General features: G+C 36.0%; 1 protein-coding gene across 1 annotated transcript in view; it reads left to right on the forward strand.

Moving 5' to 3' along the window:
* HSD17B4 (hydroxysteroid 17-beta dehydrogenase 4) overlaps positions 1–20,814 on the forward strand; it is a 63,058-nt gene that overhangs the window by 30,457 nt on the left and 11,787 nt on the right. Inside the window, exons 17-21 of the mRNA XM_068176899.1 lie at positions 9,467–9,564; positions 13,548–13,654; positions 13,986–14,072; positions 16,442–16,531; positions 19,122–19,260. Coding sequence (XP_068033000.1) covers positions 9,467–9,564; positions 13,548–13,654; positions 13,986–14,072; positions 16,442–16,531; positions 19,122–19,260 — 521 coding nt within the window. The remainder of the gene's footprint in view (positions 1–9,466; positions 9,565–13,547; positions 13,655–13,985; positions 14,073–16,441; positions 16,532–19,121; positions 19,261–20,814) is intronic.

The following is a 20,814-nucleotide window of genomic DNA, read 5'->3' on the forward strand; positions in this document are numbered from 1 at the left end:
GTTCAGTATTTAGAAGTATTTATTTTGAATGTTGGAAAGATTCTCCACTGTGTCAGTATATTGGAATTGATTCCAGGCTCATCAATTTTCACATGGTATTTATGATTGCCTTGTTCATATGGTAGTTATAGTTTCTAAACCTTAAACCCATATGTCCACAATTGTTATTGTGCACACAATGCTCAAAGTTCATGAGGTAAAAGGTACTAATAACGCTATAACACAGAAGTTGGAAACTTGCTATTGCAAGATTGATTCTTGGAAATAAAAGAAGTAGCAGAGAGTAGCCACTTCACTTGTTTTTTTTTAAGATCTGCTCTAACAGGTAGATATATCAAGAGAATTATTCTCTAGTTAGAAGTTAGAGGAGCCACAGCCAGTGAACTTTGATAATCACAAGAAGGCTTCTGTATCAAATTATTCAGTAGCATTTGATGATGACAGGATGGATGTCCAGGAGGGAGGAACATTTGGCACTTGGGAACTTTATGTACAGATACAGACTTTCATGGGAAGGACAGCTTGGGAAAATATTTTGCATTTACCGAGATTTTACATTTATATGCCTGTGGAATGACACATAACTGCCCAAAATGTTCTTTAAAAAATGGAAGCTGGCACACAAACCGCTTCAAAATTTCTGAATGTCTTAGTGTTTAAATGAAAAGTGTTTTGGCAGAAATGACTGTTGCCATTCAACTATTGAATTGGTACAGAGTACAAAACAGACTGGAAGAGTCCGTTTGCAGATGGCATTTGATTTAACTTAAATTGTACTTATGTCCAGTGATAGTTGTGACACTCAATTTTTGTGCTACCATAATTGCATGGCTAAACTGCTCTTCATAATTAGCATTTTTTCCCTTTTCATATCATGATTGTGTAGTAAACCATCTAATAAATAACACTTCCATGCATAATTTAGAAATATTTACACGCTTGTCTTTCACTGAAGATAATGACTGTGGTTACCTTGAAAGTTTATTCAGTTCTGACTCTGCCGCAGTGGGTTTTTTTCAAGAGGAAGAATGTTGCAGACCAGATGAAGCACTGCTTAGTGAGGAGGACACAGGGAATGGATGGCTAAATAACTGTTTCTACCCATCACCGTTTGTTCAGCAGAAGAGAGGGTGCAGCCACCTACAGTTCCTTGAAAAATCTTTGTGCTATGTGACTGTTGACAGAACAAAGTAATCCTTTTGGTTTGTGGTATCAAAGACTAATAGCAAGAGGTATAATATATGTTTATCCCTCTCAGATCTGTACCCATTTCTGAGAAGTTCTTTACATTCCAGTCAGTGCTTATGAATGCGTTATAGTACCATGATGTAAGCTGCTTAAAGGTAAAAGGGGCTAAGAAAAATTTAGAAGTATCTGATCTTCTAAAAGCCTTTAAGGCTTAAAATTGCATCTTGCTGAAGAAGGACATAAAATATTTCTTCTGTTCATGAGTTTTTCTGCAAAGAACTCGATGACAATTTTTGCATTTTGCCCTGCAGGGATGCATGTGTGTGGCGGTATTTTTCTAGCTTGTTCTCTCTCTGTAACCTGAACTTCTAGACACACTGCCATAAGTCTTTTGAATTAAATAGACCTTCTGACAGAAGATCAAGATGTCCAGAGTGTGTTTGACTATTAGCCATTAGCAAGGAATGGATCATTCAATTTCAACCCTATAGGGAATATTTAATGTAGTTACAGAGCTTTTGTCCTGACAGTTTTCAAGCTGGGTGCTTAAATTAATCAATCAAATTGATTTTGCTGAATGGTTACTAATGCAATGAAAAATATCAGACAGGGAATGACTTGTATCTCTGGAGAATTTTTGTCTGCATATAGCTTTCACTGTCTTCCTAAATGTGTTGATTTCTTGGGAACTCATTTTCTGACAACACACAAGGTAAGCTGCAGAGCTTATTTAAAGTAGATAATACCTTAATACAAGCCACTTTTGAGGAAGGAAACAAGTGAGGTGTCTTGAATTTGTTGTGGACACTCTGTGGTTTGTTTGTTTGCTTGTGGAAAAACTCAGTGTTCTGGTGTTCTACAAGTTTCCTTCCAAAAAACTGTTCTCTATCTTCAAGTATCAGAAATAATATTCAGAATGAACAGTGTAGTGACAACAAAGAAACAGCGTAACAGTAGTGCACAGGATGAAATTTTTGACCACATCATTTCAGTTTTACTGTTTTCTGTTTTCTTTCACCTTTTTCTGAAAGTTACCTGTTTTGTTTGTGATATGGCAAAACTAAAGCTGTAGTATATGGAGTTTGCAGGACTTACAATATTTGTTAATGTCAGCTCATCTCAATAGAACATCTAGTAACTTCACAAAATATTTGCCAGTAGAAAAATTCTTTTTGCTTGAAACAGTATCATATATTTTTCCAAAGCATTCTCCCACTCTGAATTCTGACTCTGTGTGCTTGTTACTTATATCAGTAGGGAGAAATAGACATGATAAAAAAGTAAAAAGGAGCATTTAGACAGGTTTTGAAAAACATGGTGTCTCAGCCTGTAATGCTTTTGAACCAGCTGTGTACATGCAACCGTGAGCCCTTTAAGACTCTACAGTACAGTGTCATGTGAGCTATTGTTCCATGCCGGGTTGGTTCAGTTAGGGGTTTCAATAAGTTTTAGTTAGGTTGGTTCTATGTACCCCTATTGTCCCCTTAAAATGGTTTGCTCCAGGCTGTCTGCTATAGGAGCTTTCACCTGTCAGTCTTGTTACTACTCCCCTTCCCCACAGAAAGTTCTGTGTCAATCACCCCACCTCTGCAATCCCATTTGTCCCAGAATGCTGTACACACCCGTTATGTTCCCATAGGTTGCCATGTTCCGCGTCACTCCCCTGTCATCTGTCCCCATTGGGTGAGGGTGGCTTCCGCCCCTGTCTGTCCACCCCCTGTTGACCCACACAGAGGCTCAGCCCCAGAGCTCAGCACCCACGCAGCGGCCCCAGTCTCACCAAAGAGCAGCGTGCCTAGCCGGGCGCCCCCAGCTGCCCAGGACCGGGGCAGAGAAAAAGCAAATGCCACAAGCTATCTCATCCAGATTTCTGCTACAGCTACTTTTCCATACAGTTTGGAGATCTCAAACACATGGTACTTCTGCTCTGAGGCTTCCAGTGCCAGGCAGTTTGGCCATTCTTGCTTTCAGGTTTTTATAAATTCTTCTTTAGAGCTGATGAAGCTGAGCCTAATACTGGTCAGTTAAAGGAGCTTATTTATATCCTGTCATTTTTAAGTTGCTTTTATTTGGAAAACTTTGATAGTGTTTTAAGTGTTACAGGTATCTAAAAAGATAAAAATTGTGGGTTTTGTGTTAATCTGCTTTGTGTGCAATGTTTAATGATACAGTTTTCATTGATGCTGGCATGAATGGTGTATTTGTTTCCCTCTTCTTCAGGAACTCTTTCCACATGCAAGGAAAAAGCTGTAGGCATCAACTGAGACAGTGTAGGAAGTCAGTTTTCCCATGTTATTTATTGCAACAAGTTACATTCTGAGGAGTAATGAGAGGAAAATTATCTCATGGTTAGAGACTGGTTGGAACTGCAGTTGTTCGCCAATGGATTTTCTGTACTTTGTTCTGTGGGCCACTGTCAGCCAGATATCCCAAAACACTCAGACATGGGTGCTCCTTAATCTGGTAGTAAAGGATTAGACAATAGAACTTGGAAGATGGAATCTGGGAGTAGGACTAGCTGGAGTATGTCTGAACATCACAGGCTGAAATTGAAGTCCACAGAGGCTGTGTTCTGGGCTTGTAAATTATACATTAAAAATGTGAGGTGCTTTAAAAAGCTAGGCCTTCAAATTTTCCATTGGAGAGCTGGAATTTGTTTCTGCTTCTTGACAGTTACAACCTTTTCTCCTTGTAGTTTCTCATCTATAAAGCAAGAATGTTTATAAATGTTTGAGGCATTGTAACTGTACAGAGAATGTTTAAAGGAGTGGCAGGCAGCATCAGATGGTGATTTTTCTGGATGTGATACAGTTAGCAGCATAAAAAAGAGACATATATATACACACTGTATAAGTGAATATGATTCTTTACCCATTCAGAGGTTTTGAGAGAGATTTGGTAAATCATATCTAGACTAATCTAAAAATACTATGTAAAACCTTCTTTTCCAGGTATAAATCTAGCATTGATTGACAGGATATGAAGAAATTGCTGTTTTTTAGTGCCTTGGGGTTTTTTTCAACCATACCGTTACTTTTTGTTTTCTCTGAAAGAGGAGAAAATTGGCCTCTATCCTGTTTGAAGTAGTGTTATCAGCATCCTGTGATTAAGACTGCAGGAGTCACCTTCCCTTCCTGAGTCATTCTCAGTCCTGCTGTCCTGCTCATACCACAGCTATCTGAGTTTAGTTTTTCAGTGTGTCAAATTCGGTTAAAATTACAGTTCCTAATGTAACTGGAAGCAGTTGTGAAGACAATTATGCAGAAATGTAATTTGTTGTAAGAGAGTGGACTTCACAATAAAAACTTACTAAGAAGAATTCTTGGAATGAAAGAGGAATGTGGGAAGCTTTTAATAAATGCTTAATGAATTATTGAGCTAAAATCTACTATGAAATATTTTCTGCCTGTTGCCAGTAGGTCCATTATTATGAGCTTTACTTTGTGCTTGTGGATGGTGTGATAAGACCCTTTCAAACTTCTGTGTAGTTGGAATGTGAATCCTTACCTGTGGAAAGCCATCTTTTATTCTGCAGTTTTCATATGTGTTTTAATCCTAAGCATATCTAAATGTTTGTGGTTTTAGACAATTTAGGGAATGATGAAAGAAGAAACAGGAAGACTCAGCAGATCAACAGCTTCCTCTGAGCTTGGTGTCAGTGGCATAATTTTGGCTTTATTGATCACGGGTCAGTTGGCACAACAGCAGGCCTGCTGTCAAATGGATAGAGTACACCTGTCTCAGGCATAAAAGATCTTCGCACAGGAGTTAGCAGGGCTCATTCAATGAGTTTTAAACTAGATTTGAAGCAGGAAAGGGGGTAAAACCAGGCTCACTAGAGATAAGCATGAGGGCAGCATGATAGTATTTGAGGGAAGATGTCTCAGTGGAGATGGAATCCATGTGTCAGATGAGACAGAAGAGTTACTGATGTGTTAGAAAACATGGAAGCACTTGAGAGTTCCTACTAGTGTAGGAATTGCGTCTTAATCACAAAAAAGTGATGGGATCAGTAGCCCAACTGAAGTGCATCTACACCAATGCGCGCAGCGTGGGCAACAAACAGGAGAAAATGGAAGCTGTTGTGCAACAGGAAAGGTATGACAGAGTTCCCATCAAAATATGGTTGTAGAGCAAATTCTAATTTATATCCTGTTCTATAAAGACTGTAGTATACCATTGCCTAAAAGTGTGTAAATTTAAGTGAACTTCAGGCAATAGCACAAAAGAACCTCCTTAGAGATTCAGTGATTTTTTTTTCTATTTATAGCATAAATAATTTGTTTCATGATACAGAAAATGATGTTATGCAGGTTCACAAATATGGACAGCATGACAGAAGAAAAAGTACTAAAACAAGAAAGGATGATAGAAACAGAGGGATATGAAGTCTTGATAATAAAGGTCAATGGTAAAGCTAATGAAAAAGGAAGTCAACTATCCACGTTTTTTTGATAAGATTTGATAACCTTTCTGTCATTTGTTTAGAAATTTCAGTGTGCAGAAATGGTTCTCTGAGAAGTGTTATATAGTAAGTGTTTGTAATAGAATTACTCTGAACATCTCTTATTAGTGTCCAGTTTTATATAACCCCCAGTCCTTTGTGTTAATTCTTGTTGGGAAGATCAGAATACAATTTTTTAATCATGGCAATTTTGACAAATATTTGAGGGCTTGGATTATGGTAGAATTTTGTTTATTAAAGTGATAAAAGAAAACGTACTAGTTTGGCAGTCAGTTTGGTTAGACATAGACGGTATTACTTACTGACTTTGTTTTGTCCCCTTGTCTATACAAATCTTAATAAAGGCTGTAAAAATAGTTAATCCATTTGAAGTTCCCCAAAATGAAGAAATTTGGGTTTTTTTTAAATTAAGAGAGACATTGTTAAGGGAAAGGCTTCTTGCATATTTGTCATGCTACTGAAAAGTGACTAATGTTTTGTGAAGTCTGCATCAGAATATGTAAGTTGATACTAAATTTTAAAAACATTTGATAGGGACAAACAGAAAATGTATGAGTAGTGCAGGGTAGGGAAGTTTTATGTAAAGTGAATTACTTATGTACTGTGCTAAATTTGAGCCCTTGAAGCACCAACACTGCCATTTTAACTGGAAATTTTCACTGTTCTTAAAGTGAATAAGAGCCCATTGGCACATGCAGGTGAGATTGTGGATGTTTTCTTCACAAGGTGTCTTGACTACTTTTTGTCTTAAATAATCTGTAAAAGCATACATGCTTACATGTCCATGTCTGTACATACATGTATTCATATATACACACCTTTAAGGTGTAAGGTAAGCTTTTGGGTAGAGGTATTTTTCTGCCCAGTTAGAAAGGAAAATACGTTGATAGTTGACTTCCTTTTTCATTAGCTTTACCACTGACCTTTATTACAGTCTGCAGGAAGAATGAAAAATTGGCGCAGACGAGTTTTATATCGCCTTTTCTTTTGTGGTCTCTCAGAACTCCTAAATTGTTAGGAAATGAGACTTGACAGTTTGTTTTATTAATTGGAGAACAATTTAACCATATTATGACTGACTTCAATCTAATGCTTTACATCAGTTGATTCTTGTAATCCTTCAAGGATGCATCTTTGGTTGGTTGCTTGCATTTTTGTTTTCTTTTTCCCCCCCCCGCCCCCCCCAAATGCTCTCACTTATGAAATGTCCTTACAGGAGTAATATAGAAAGTAGAGCCAACAAGGAATTAAATCAGTTCCATTTTCATGTTGACTGTAGTTCATAACAGGAAGATTTACCAAAGATTGTGGTAAATGAAATTTGTTGGCAGACCTGATTTGGCTGCACTAAATCTTAGAAAACCTATTGTCACTGTTTTATTCAGTTCTGCCTGTGTTTTTTCCACCTGTGACCAGTGTCACTGTTGTTATTGAAAATACAAAAAGACAAATAATTTCCCAGATTAATATGTCAGAATTTTAGTTAAATACATTGCCCACATTTAATTCTCCAAACCCAGTTGTTTTCTAACTGCTACATTTATTTTGTTAGCAAAGCACAAATATTTTTTACTACAGTAAATTTAAAAAGGATTTGGTACAAGTATTGTTTCCCAAGTAGTGCTTATTATCCATTACTTACTAACCATTAAATTAATGGTTAATTCTTCTTATAGTTTTAGTAAGCAACAGCTGCATAGCTAGATTTGAGTTTTGGGCTTAACACAGAAATTTGTCTTTTTTTTTTATGATCCATAAATTGAATTTTCCAGTACTGCATCTAAATGTTATTTTGCTAGAATTAAAATTTATTGCAACAGCTCTTTTGTGAAAAGAGCCTCCTGACAGCTTTTGTACAATTTCAAGTTAATTGAAGAATGATAGTAAGACCTTAGAATTCTAATTTTGCCATGAAGTTACTTAATTATTTAGTAATTTAGTCTCTGACATTTTTTTTCTTGAGTAGCAATTTACTGTTAGATTTCAGACTCTTTTGAAAGAAAACTTTGTAAAAAGAGTAATGAAGGGGGATAACCTATTTCCTAGAATTCTGTTGAAGAATTCTCTTTAGATTGTCAGATTTAAATTTACATGTGTGAAAAGACAGTATGGGTCTGTCTCACTAAAAATTACTTTCACAGTCTTATAACTTTTACATATTCAGGAAATTATTTGCTCTCTCTTTGGTCCTTTTCAGGATCTCGAACACAGACTCAGCTGAACTTCAGTCTTACACTAGTATTAAATCTCCAGTCTTCATTATTTTCCTGAGAAATGATACAATTAGAAGATAATTGAAAAAAAAAGTTATAATAAATACATCTTTTTGTCAAAGATAAAACTACAGTTAGAAATTCCAGATCCACTGTTGTCTTTTTTTTCCAAAAGGAAAAGTGTTTCAAAATCAGTAAACAAATATGTGAACAGCCACTGAGAGGTATTAGCTTACTGTTTGCCTTTCTAAGATTTGCATGCTAATGCTATGGTACAGTTCAGGATTTTCTTCTTGATGTTTTTAGTGTCTGGTTCCAGCTCTCACAGAAAGCAGAGACAAGGTCTTTACATTCCACCTTAACTCAGGTTCATGTTGTGAGCTGAAAATTGCTGTGAGAAATAATAGAGAGGTAGAGCTTAGTGTTAAAGCTGTAGCTAGGTGAAGAAATGACCCAAATATTAATAGATTAAAAAAGAAAACAGATGCATTATGGTTTAAAATTATAATGAGAGTTCAGAACCTCTCTAGTTGCACTCTCTGCTTCAGACTTGATAGAAAAACAGTGTTAGACATATATTGGAAAATTCTTCATTTTGGGAATTTTTTTTTCACCCTTCTCTTTGAGAAATCTGCTGTCTTCTTTCCCCCAAACAGAATTTAGTATAGTTTACCGTCATTCAAGTAAAGACATAGCATTTTTTATTATCCTAGTTCAAAATGCTGGGAAAAAAATTTTTACTGACAATGCGTTCCAAAGGCCAGCAATGTGCTTGACTAAAGTACAATTTGTTTTCAGTTTAAAAGCTTTTTTCAATTAAATCTGTGTTCAGTTTGTATATGTCATTATAATTAAGCTGCTGAATTCTTGGAATCTTCATTAGTTAATGTAATGTACTGATTTTCACTGTACTTCTGGGAAATTTTTACTAAAGAGTACTCCACTATCATTTAGTCACTGGATTTCACTGTAATCTGTTGACCAGAAAAAAAGGTTTTATTTCAGAAATATGCACATGTTGGCTTTTCATATCTCTCATAATATGGACTGCTGGCTGCTCTGCATGTACAGCAAATACAAGATTTGATAATGAAAATGCTAAAGCTACACAGGGAGAGAAACCTGAAATACAGTAGCCATTTTTAATAGTTTCTCAGGTTTATTCACATTTACAGTATATAAAACACACTAAATCTGTGTTTCTCTACTTTTTTAGTAACAAAAGAGAATATTTAACATGAAGCGGAAATCTTCTAGAAAGCTTGGAGTGTTACTTTAGGGTTTTGTTTGTTTTTCATACTGGAATCAGCTGCCCATGAATCTGCTATGAGAGAAGTATATAATAATTTAAAAGGAAAATAATTAAGGATATTTCTGATCCCTGTAAGATGAATTTGTTGTTGGAAAAACATGATACTCTGTTTCTATGTTACTAAAAAATTAATATATATACTTAGGTTTTATACTGTGGATAAATTTGTCAAAGAAAACAGTAATATTTAGTTTCCCTTTTACGTGCCCTATTGTAGAGTATATTATGTAAGAACTAGTATAATATATTGTGATATGTTTCTTAATCTTTCATGAACTTCTGGGTGACTCGTCCTCCTCCTTCTCTGTTTCTGCAGGCTGCCTTGTATCGGCTGAGTGGGGATTGGAATCCTTTGCATGTGGATCCAAGTTTTGCTGCTCTTGGAGGTGAGCTGATGGGATACCATTGTGTTAATACTTGGATGAAGGATAATGTAAATGTATTTTTAATCTATTTTCATAATGTACATCTTTTACAACCTGGAAAAAGCAGTGCTTGTTTTATAGTTGTTGTTAGAGTCACCATTTAAATAACTTCAATGTTCTGCATGACACTTCAGTTTGAAGCATTACTTCTTGCAGCTAGAAATGAGGAATGGTGCTTGGACTTTACTTACAATGGAAATGTACTTTCTAACCTATTTTCCTTTAGATCTTGTTTATTGCCACTATCCTGTTTTTACAATGTCTGTTTCATAAGCAGAAATAATTGACTATCAAAGCTTCTGAAGGAATCCCATAAATTCTCTGATACATAGTTCTTTCCAACTGAATAATATTGAAATAATGTGGGTGTTTGTGGAACTTTTTCTTCTTCAGTGTAGTCTTCTCAATCCAAATAAATCCACTTAGTAGTTAGGAGGGCAAGAGAGAGAGAGCTTGTTAGCATTTCTTTCCTATAAAATTGCTTAACTGCACTTCTTAATAGCACATTAGCTTGTTCATTTACATAATTCTACATGCCAGAGCACCAGATCGGAGTCTGCACTAACTAGTTCTTGAAGAGATGCAATTAGTGAAAAAGGGTGTTTTCTTGAAATCGTGTTGTAAAGTTATTTTTTTGGGCATATTTTCAGGCCTTGTAAGTAGTATAATTTGATTACTCTGGGCAGGCAGGCAATTTGATTTACTTAAGAAATTTTCCTGAATATTTATGCTATCTTCATAAACATTACGTGAGATTACTAATCTGTAATAATTAGGCTGCAGTTTCCTGATGAATTTCTTTTTAATATGCAAGTATCACTTGCGTATCACTCTCATATGGTATTCTTATCAAGATAAATAGAGCAGAGCTATGCTTCCTTGTTCAGATCACACTTAACATACTTTCACAAATTATCTTTCAGAAATGCATACTAATTATTTTGTTAACTCAGTTTTGTACAATTCTATGTAAATTTGTCTTCATAAGTAATAGTTGTCAAATACTAGAGTCCAAAAAGAGATTTCCCTGGTTTGTTAAAGCATTCTATTTTGTTTATGATACTGGTTTGTTCATGATGGTGATGGAGATGAAAAATGCATGTTTATAATTGAAAACCCGGTGTTTGGAATAATAATGATGATAATACTTTAAAAAACTAACAAAAGAAGAGAAGTAGAAATCTTCTACTGTTCACACAAAGAGCACTGGCACATAGACAGGGAAAATGAAATTAATACTGTAGATAAGATGTCCCTTTGTCTCAACATAAAACTGCTGCACTGGATTTTGGAACTATGACAGTACCCTACCTATACTAAATACAAATACTATCAAAGAAGAAATGACTATAGAGATATTCCACAAATTTTTTTTTCTAGGTGTGCAAATGTTTTTTTTTCTTCGGATCTATTCACACACCTTCTCGTCATGTAACAATCTCTGTGGATGCTCTCCTTTACTGGTTCCCACCAGTGTGCATGGGAAGCAAGCATTCAGCATAATGCATTCAGGTCATTCCTGGATTATTGTTAAGACTTCCTGTGGCTAGACAGGAGTTTCAGAAGACATAAAACTACATGAAAACACCTGTTTATATTCTTGTACCTTTATTCCTGTATCTTGTGTTTCCAGATACTAGAAAGCAACATTTACTTTGATTTTATTTCATTCTAGACACAAAGTAACTTGATTAGCTTACAGAATTTTTCTTTGAGTATGCATTAATTTTATAAAGAAAATTCTGGGAAAAATAGGATTGGGTATATTTGGCTGTTTCTGAGTTCTGAATAGAGTGAATGGTTTCTGGTTCTTGTATGGTGAATTAAACTGCGTGTTTGAGGAGCTAGATGTCACTGTAACATTCTGAATGAGAGATACTGAAAACTGATGATGTTACAATAGTACTGTACAATCTGACTGCATGGTAACTGTGTTTTCAGAACAGTGCCCATTGTATACAAAATCGAGTGCTGTTAAAAGTGTGCATACTAAAATATTTTATGGGAAAGAAATGACAAAATGATCAGGCTGGAATACTTACAGTGAGAAAATAGACTCATATTCCTTTAGCCTGTCATTCTGTCATGTCTCCTAACCTAATGTGACAAAATTTCTCTTTCTCACCCATAATTATGCTAGCTTTATCTTTCCTTTGGTCTCATAATTCCCATATTTCCCAGCATTGAATCTTCCATGGCTTAACTTCAGCTTGCAACTAATTACCACACAGCCACTTGCTCATTCCTTACCCTCTCCCCTCCCTGTTTTTCCCTTGACTTCCCTTTCCTCTCCTACCTGCACTCTCAGTGGAAAGGAGAGTAGAATTGCAGAGAAAAAAAGGTAAAACTTGTGGGTTGATATAAGAACACTTTAATAACTGAACAAAGTAAAATATTATACTAACAATACTATTGCTGCTGCTACTACTACAAATAATAATTAAAAGGACAGAGAAAATTGAAGAGTAAAACCCAAGAGAAACAAGTTCACAACACATTGGCTTATCAACTGCTGACCGATGCCCAACCCATCCCCAAGCCATGATCAATAGCTCCTGGCCAGCTTCCCCCATTTTATATCCTGGACATGAGATTCTTTAATACAGAATGTCCTTTTGGCCAGTTTGGGTCATCAGTTTCAGTTATGCTCCTTCACAGCTTCTTGTGCACCTCTTTGGTGGCAGATCATCGGTCACAGAAGAGTGTTTGGCATATGTTGTACACTGTTTAGCAACTGCTGAAACTTCAGTGTATTATCAGCATTACTGTCACACTAAATTCAGAGCACAGCACTGCACAATCTACTAGAGACGAAAATTCATTCTAGCCCAGCCAAAGCTAGGATGGAGTCCTTGTGGCTTTTTTATCTCTGTTATGATGGTGGTTTCTTTTCTTTTCTTTTACATCTTCCATTTCTCTGCTGGCTAGACTTTCTCCTGTCTCTTCTTTTTGTTTGTTTTGTTTTCCCTTTGGTTTTTCTCCCAGCTGTTGTCGTTTGGGAGAATATTTTGTGCTGCGTAGATGCAATTAGAAGTTGTTAAGAGCTCGAGGAAATCAGACTCTGGCAGACGAGTAGCATATAAGTTCTGGGCAAAGCAACTGTTTTCAGTGCCAAAGCTGGACAGCTCTGTCTGGATTCCATGGACTGTTGCAAGTGTGATCAATTACTGTTTACCTGCCTTGTCAGGTCAGAACAACCTGTTAAATCAGAATATACAAGCAACATCTTTATAACTTATCTGTTGCACTTTAGCAAACCTGAGGCCAGTTGTCAAAGGTTTATTTTGGCAGATTTTGACAGCGCTGGAAAAAGATCCAGGACTAATATAAAGCTTATCCTCTGCCAGGGTTGAGCTCCTGCTTCAAAGCATAGGAGTTTGAGGAAACTTGACAAAAATGTCAGTATAAGAAAAACAGAAAAACGCTGCATGTTTTCTTTTCTTTTTTTTTATTTCTAAATAAAGGTGAATTAATCCTAAAGCAGGCATTGTATTAGAAGACTTTGGCCAAGCATGAATAGGAATTCAAAACAGGAAGTATCAAATAATCTTAGTATTGCCACTTTTTAATGATTACAAAACCTCTTACCCTTAATGTACATCCATTTAACTGCATGCCTGATATGCCTGTGCATGCATACTAAACCAGATTATCTCCTTATTTTTCATTTTGTCACCTCTACAGGGACTAATTCTACTTCTGAGTCTTACAGAGCAGAGGCAGTGCTAAGAGTGCAGCTTGTCACTAAGCACTTTCTTTTGCCCAAAAGTAGAGGAAATAATAAATAGTAACAGACACTTTTTCGTTGAGATAAATTAGGTTAAAAAGAAAAAGGATTAAGAACACTAATGAAGGAAAATACTATGAATAAGGTATAGCTATTAATAGAAGCTGCATTCAAGGTCCTAATATTAAAAATGCTAAAATGTTACCTCTTTAAATAGGATTTGAGAAGCCTATACTTCATGGACTATGCACCTTTGGGTTTGCTGCTAGGAACGTTTTGAAGCAGTTTGCAAATAATGATGTGAACAGATTCAAGGCAATCAAGGTCTGTGTGTTCATTCTTTGCAGTAAATTTTCTGGATTTTTTGGTTTTAGTGCCAAAAGAAATCTTAAGTGGGTGGGAAGTCTTTCATGATGTCTTAACTACCAGAATTGCTTTTACTTACAGCTGCATGCATTTTAATGCCTCTGTCTTGTATGTTTGTTTAAATATTTAGGCTTTCTACTTTAATAACTGACTTAATTTTCCTCTTTTTATCATTTCAGTAGAGCCAATGTGTTTAAACTTTGCATTTACATATAGCAGATATAGCAGACACATCTTTTCGCAACCCCACTTTTTTCTTTCTTTTTTTTTTTTTTTTTTTTGCTTTTAGGTTCGCTTTGCAAAGCCAGTGTATCCAGGGGAAACTTTGCAAACAGAAATGTGGAAGGAAGGAAATAGAATCCATTTTCAGACCAAGGTCAGAACAATGTCTCACTGTGGGCTTCAGAGAAAGATGTATTGGTTAAAAGAGTGGGGATATGAGGAAGAGCAAGAATAGATGACTTGGTAAACAGCACACCATTGGCAAAGACTTTGTAAAGAAATGAACTAAATAGAATTAAATAGTTCTACTTATTTTATGGTGTCACTAGGATTCTAATAGAAGTACCATTATAATCATAGGACTTAATACCCTCATATTAAATGAGGACTCTTTTCATTGTGTGTGCATTTTCTGTGTTTTTCCACTGGGGAAAATGAAAAATAATAAAAGAGCAGTCATCCCCAGGTCATCTCATAGTGTGTACTTGTTTTCTGGACTTACTCATAACTTTGTGTATTTTTTTTTTTTTAACATTTATTTATGTTAATTGGCTCTTAACAGTTTATGCATGTAAGTGTGCTGCAGATTTAGCTTACATTGGGTTAAACTTAAGCTGCAGCTACACAGAACAACTTCCTAAAAATGGAAATGTCATAGCAGTTGAACATAGTAACTACAATAAAACAGAGTATACACTTCTATGAGATCTAGGTTTGCATTATTAGATTTTCTTTGGTCTTGCTAGTAGCATTTTATGAGGCTATCCTGTAATCGTTGTCTCCATGTCATAGGGTATTTAGTGGGAGCTAAGGGTAAAACTCCAGGTAGAGGGCAAAAAGTAAAAGTGAATGTCATCACTTATGTAGCATCATATGACATTTTCATTTTCTTAACCTATGATTTGATACTGGTATTTGTCAATATTTGCTTTGGCTTATGCAGTGAGTTGCATTGCTTTGCTGGCCAAAGTTTTGCAGCCTCATCTCTGTAAAAATGTAGCCAGCTCTTGATTAGTGAGTAGGGCAGCAGGTTTAGTTGCAGCTGCAGGGAGAATTGGGCAGGCAAAATCAAACAAGGAGAATTATCCTAGGAACAGAGGAGTGTTGTGTTCAAACAGCTTTCTGCGATATACATTGACTGAAGGAATCAAATTTTGTTTGCAGACCTGATGGGTGTTAACAGCTACAGAATTTCAGAATGGTAACATTGTAGAGACTACTGTGTACAAAATCTCCAGTGGCAAATGAGGTAGCTTGGTGCCTCAAGTGAGCTTTGAAAATTACTGTAGCTATATTTAAAAGGTACTAACACCCAGTCATGACAGAATCTAGAATTCATATGTTTACTTTTGATGGTTTCTGTGTTAGTTAATAGAGTTCATAATTTGCTTCCAAGCCCTTCTAAATTTGTAAGCAGGGTGAGTTGTTCTCTTGTGTTTAAAAGCAAAATTTGTAATTATGCTTGGTTTAGTAATTGCTAATATGTAGATTTGTGGTGAATTTTGCTAAGGATTTTTCTTCCACAACTTTGGAGTGACTGATTTTGGATAGAAGTTACTAGGTTTAACAGGATTATAGTGAACCATCTTAAACAGTTAAAAGGTGTGCAGAATTTTGTTTCTTACTGCATGTTGGATTTGTATGAACTAAATCCACCTTTGTGCTGAAATGAACTTTGGTTAAATCAAACTACAGATGGACTTAAAACTTTGAGAGGGTGGTTTGAATCCATTTTCAGCATTGTCTGAAGTGCAGTGGCGGCAGGTGACAAGCTATTAGGCATGATTTGAGTAATAGTTAATGTAGTGCAATAAACTAGACTGTGATACTTGATATTTCTTCAGCTTGGCTATTTGTCATACACCTCTCTATATACATTACTAAGGAATTAATTAGCCATCTTCTGTTAGCTGCCATAAGTCAGTATGGTTTGTCACATCCCTAAAAGAGAAAATGCCAAATTTAAACCCATTTTCTTATCTGAATTAACTATTTCAAAAAATGAAACTGGAGGGAATTCATGTATTTTCCATCATTCTTTTTGTAACCTTTCTTCTTTGCAATGCTTAAAAAGCTGTTTCTAGTGCAAGTGTAAGGTATATGGAGATAGTGAAATTGTCTAAATGGACTCTTGACAACTGAATATCTACCTCAAGGAAAAACATTGTAGAACAATGTCTTTCTAAGAACTATTTATGAAGAAATATTGACAGCAACTTGTAACACTGGAGGTAAATAAGGTTTTTCAACTGTTTTGTGAGCAGAACACCAGCAATATATTTTGGTACAGTTTCTCCAGAGGAAAATAATTATTTTGCTTGAAGAGTTGTTTGGAGAACATGTTATAACAACTTGACTCAAGATTACAGCACATATATATGAGGTGGTTTTTTTCACTCTGTAACTTTTGTTTTCTCTTTACATCTCTGATATTAAAATATCAGGAATACTCCTTAAATGCCTTTCTTTTATGACTTTCTGCAAATAAATCACGTCTTTAATGCATTTTTTCCCCCACTACAGATCAAGGAGACTGGAGAAGTTGCCATTGCAGGGGGCTATGTGGATATAGTACCAGCCTTGGAAAAGCCTTCTGCTCGAGAGCTTCTGATGGTAGGTGGAAGCAATGGAAGTCTTGCAGAGAAACATAGTTAGGTTTTATTTTGGTAAAAAACACAGGAAAAGTACTTAGGTCTCTTACTAATCTTATTTGCAGTATTCAGAGGAGTTACGAGTTCAGAGGTGTTAACATGCATGTTGTTTAAGATACAGATGTTAATTGATCTGTTTGAGAGGAAAATTCCACTTGTTTTGAGATACAGTGGATGCTGATGTTTGATGTGCTTGATGCTAATTGAACTCTGAGGATAAGCATTGTGCTGTATGTTGCAAAACAAGCAAGGGCATGTACCAGTGAGGGCCACATGTTTTGAGCACTTGCATAGCTCAAAATAGAAATTATTTAATGTAATTTATAATTAATGTAATTGTAGAACAATGATTTTCTTATCATTTTGTAGGTGTTGAAGATCAAACTCTATGTAGGATGTAAAAGTGTGTTTCTCAACTTTTTCAGAGACATGGGGAGACGTCAAGAAGGCATTAGCATAAGTGGAAATGAGATAATCTTCTCACAGAACAGAAGTTTCATCAATGAATAATTTTGAAATGAGACTCTGAGAGCTGTTTGTACATGTGGTTAGGCCTAGCACACAATATGCTTTTCATACTCTGTATATTTTAAATCCCCTGTGTTCACGCATGCCTTAAGCCTCTGGTACCGTACTTGCCAGAAAACACAGAATTGTACATGCAGTAGTGAGGATGACCTAATGTGGTCTAAAAGTCACTTAAGGCAATGCATATTTGTTACATTTAGTATTAAGGCAATGCCTTAATGAACAGTTGTGTTTTTTCCCCATTGATCCCTGCATGGAAACAATGAAATTTTAATGCTTTGAAGTTTATGAAATACCAAGATAGTGACACTCATTTTGATCACAGAATGGGGAATATTGGGTGATACTTGGGCTGCATCCAAAGCAGTGTGGCCAGTAGGGCGAGGGAGGGGATTCTGCCCCTCTGCTGTGCTCTGGTGAGACCCCACCTGGAACACTGCATCCAGCTGTGAGGTCCCCAGCGCAGGAAGGGCGTTGACCTGTTGGAGTGAGTCCAGAAGAAGGACATCAAGAAAATTAGGGGAATTGAGCACCCCTCCCATGAGAAAAGGCTAAGAAAATTTGGTTTGTTCAGCCTGGAAAAGAGAAAGCTTCAGGGTGACCTAGTTGTGGCCTTTTATTACCTGAAGGGAGACAAAGAGGAACTTTCTACTAGAGCTTGTGTGACAGGATAAGGGGGAATGGATTCAAACTAAGAGAGGATAGGTTTAGATTAGATCTGAAGAAGAAATTCTTTACTGTGAGATTGTTGAGGCACTGGAACATGTTTCCCAGAGAAACCTGGGAAGGTTGTGCAGCCAGCCTCAGGCTGTGGCGAACTCAGCAGGCTGTGGCTGCCTCATCCCTGGAAATGTTGAAGGCCAAGCTGGATGGGGCTTGGAGCACCTTGGTCTAGTGAAAAGTGTCCCTGCCCCCCATCAGGGGGGTTAGAACTAGATTATCTTTAGGGTTCATTCCAATTCAGACCATCCTATAATTCTATGCTTTATCCAGGGACCTGCTTCTTTTTGCTGCTTTTGTTTAATCTTCTGACACCTTCTGAATGAGATGAACTTCTGAATGAAGTTCAAACACTAGAACTTTTTTGAACTGCTCAGATTTTCTTTTTTTTTTTTAGCTTGGCAGAACAGGTGTTTTTCTTTAAGCTTATTCTGGGAAATTACGGTGCTTTGGCAGAAATTTGCTGACAGGGTCAGACACCCACCAAGGGAAACCAACCTGGGTGAGCGAAGATTGGCAAATTTAAATGCCATTGGGACCCCTTTAATGTAATAGAAAATGTTAGGCTTAACCAAAGAGGTGACAAAATAGCACTGAGGAGTTTTGTGTTCTGCTGTACAGGTAGGTACAGTGAACAATTAAAGCTTAAAGCTCTAAGATGTTCTTTGCTCCAGTTCCAGTTAGATGAAAAGTGTCACTGAAGTAGCTTCCTAAAGTGTAGTCTTTTATCCATTAAAAATATTTGTTAAAAGAAAGACAGTGAAACACTTGCAAAATACAGTGCTTGGAAAAGTTGGAAATGTAAATGTAGCTAATCCCACTGTTAAATTTTGTCTGCACCGAAGTTTTGACTGTATTCATGGTGCTGTATGTTTTGAACATCTTTAATGTCCAAGTAATGTACTGGTAAAAACATTTTTTTTTTTGTTCTGAAAACTAACATAACATTCATTGTGGAAGAAGTGGCAGTGGTTACTGTCCAAAGGAAAAAACAGGCAATTTTGAAACTCTTAGAGCACTGATTAAAAAATATTACTTGAATTGTAGTGATAAATGACAAAAATTATAAAAGCATGATTTGAAATAATTTTAAATGAAAATTTGAAATAAAGCATTTTCTGCTTGAATGTACTATTTCGTTCTGTTGGTGGCTAGAGGTGGTTATTTTTTAGTAGAAGAAATCTCAATTGCATTTAATAATTCTGCTATAGATAGTTGAAGCATTGTGTGCTGGAAAGTGACATATTTAGTACCTTTTAATAAAGTTTCAATTTTAAATTCTTCATACTCTTTTTTTTTTTAAGACTAAAGGGCTGCAGAGTAATCTTGTGTTTGAAGAAATTGGTCGTCGTGTAAAAGAGATGGGAAATGAATTGGTAAAGAAAGTAAACGCTGTATTCCAGTGGGACATCACTAAAGATGGAAAAACAGCAATGCAGTGGAGTAAGTTGTAATGTTTATATGATACCCCAATGTATTTTTATTATGAAGTGGGATTAATTGTAATCATTCTAATTAAACTGATAGCGTGGAACTAAGAATAGCGTAGTAGATGAATATGCAGTGCCATCTACAGTCTTGAATGCATTCTGGGTCCACAAATGACAAGGAGGTCAGATAAAGTTTGCAGGTACTAATCTTTCAAAGAACATAATTCTGTAACTTGCCTATTTAGATGTAGGCATAGATTACATCATCCTTTAGAACTTCAGTGCATTTCTATTTACATTTTCCAGATTGGACTGTCACTGCACTTAGGAAAGCATGCTAAATTAGCCCAGTAGGAGTATTACAATAATTAGTCTGCTGGTGATGTACATGCTAATTGATCTAAAACAAATAAGTAATTATTTCTAGTGCATTGTTCTTGTCACTTCATTGAAAATGTAGCCCAATTTGTTTCCATTTAAACTTTCTGAGATCAAGGTTTAATGGAGCCATAATCATGATTTCCCATCATTTAAGCATGGGACTGGTTGATGACAAGAAACTAAAGCTTCTAATAGCAATGGATCACAGCAGAACTTTTTCCTGATTCAATGAGTAATAGAATTATGTTGAAGTGGTCTCGTGGGGGAAAGCTACTTCCTCAAAAACCTTTTCATCTTAAATTATCCTTTGCTTTCTTTATAAAGATATGTATTTTTGAAAACAACCCCAAATCTTATTTTCTTAATTGGATAGATTTTTTTATCTTTCCAATTTTTTTCTTTTGGTTTTTTAGTTGACATGTCTACTGCTTTACTGTTGGAATGTAAAGATTTTCCAAAGGGAAAAAGCTTAGTGAGGTTGTAACTTCCAGGCCTTTTTGTGGAGAATTGAAAGTCTGGGTCAAGCCTGTTGCTTAGACTTCTTTTTGTTTGGTCTCAGCAGTTGGATGTAGTGAAAAGAGTTTTGGGGATGATGCACGTGAAGGGGCTGCCCTTTGACAGACTGAGAAGGGAGACTCACAGTAGGCCATATCAGATCTGTATTATGTTTTGTTCTGTACACTGTGACTTTTTTTAAACTATTGTTGAGCAACTTAGAAACGTGTAATTTCACTTAATCCTTTCCTAATGTTGACCAGTAGAGATTCTGAGTAGCAAGACTGCTATTAAATTTCAGGAAAAATATTATACAGAGATCAGTCAGGATAGTTGTGTTCTACTTGCCTTGCTTTTTAAGCAGTTTTTGAGGGATAAAGAGTGATTTCCATTTGGGTAGAAGTTAATAAATATTTTGAATATACCTCTGTACATTATGCAAGCTGATTGCCTATACATCAAAATGAGACAAGGGAAATACTGAATAATCCACCTCAGATGTTCTGTCTTAAAATTCATTGCTGCTCTTAATCATTTCTGTTGTCTGCAGTTTTCCATTTTTGTGTGAAGTAATTTAACTTATGGACACAGAAGTTTGAGAGAAGGCTTATCAAGTTTTACTTGCATTCTTGCTTATGTTTTTAGATGGTAATTAGAAGTGCGTTGGTTAAACTCCTGAATACTTGAAGTG

The sequence above is a fragment of the Anomalospiza imberbis genome, chromosome Z (genome assembly GCF_031753505.1).
Source record: "Anomalospiza imberbis isolate Cuckoo-Finch-1a 21T00152 chromosome Z, ASM3175350v1, whole genome shotgun sequence".
In the NCBI taxonomy this organism is placed as follows: domain Eukaryota; kingdom Metazoa; phylum Chordata; class Aves; order Passeriformes; family Viduidae; genus Anomalospiza; species Anomalospiza imberbis.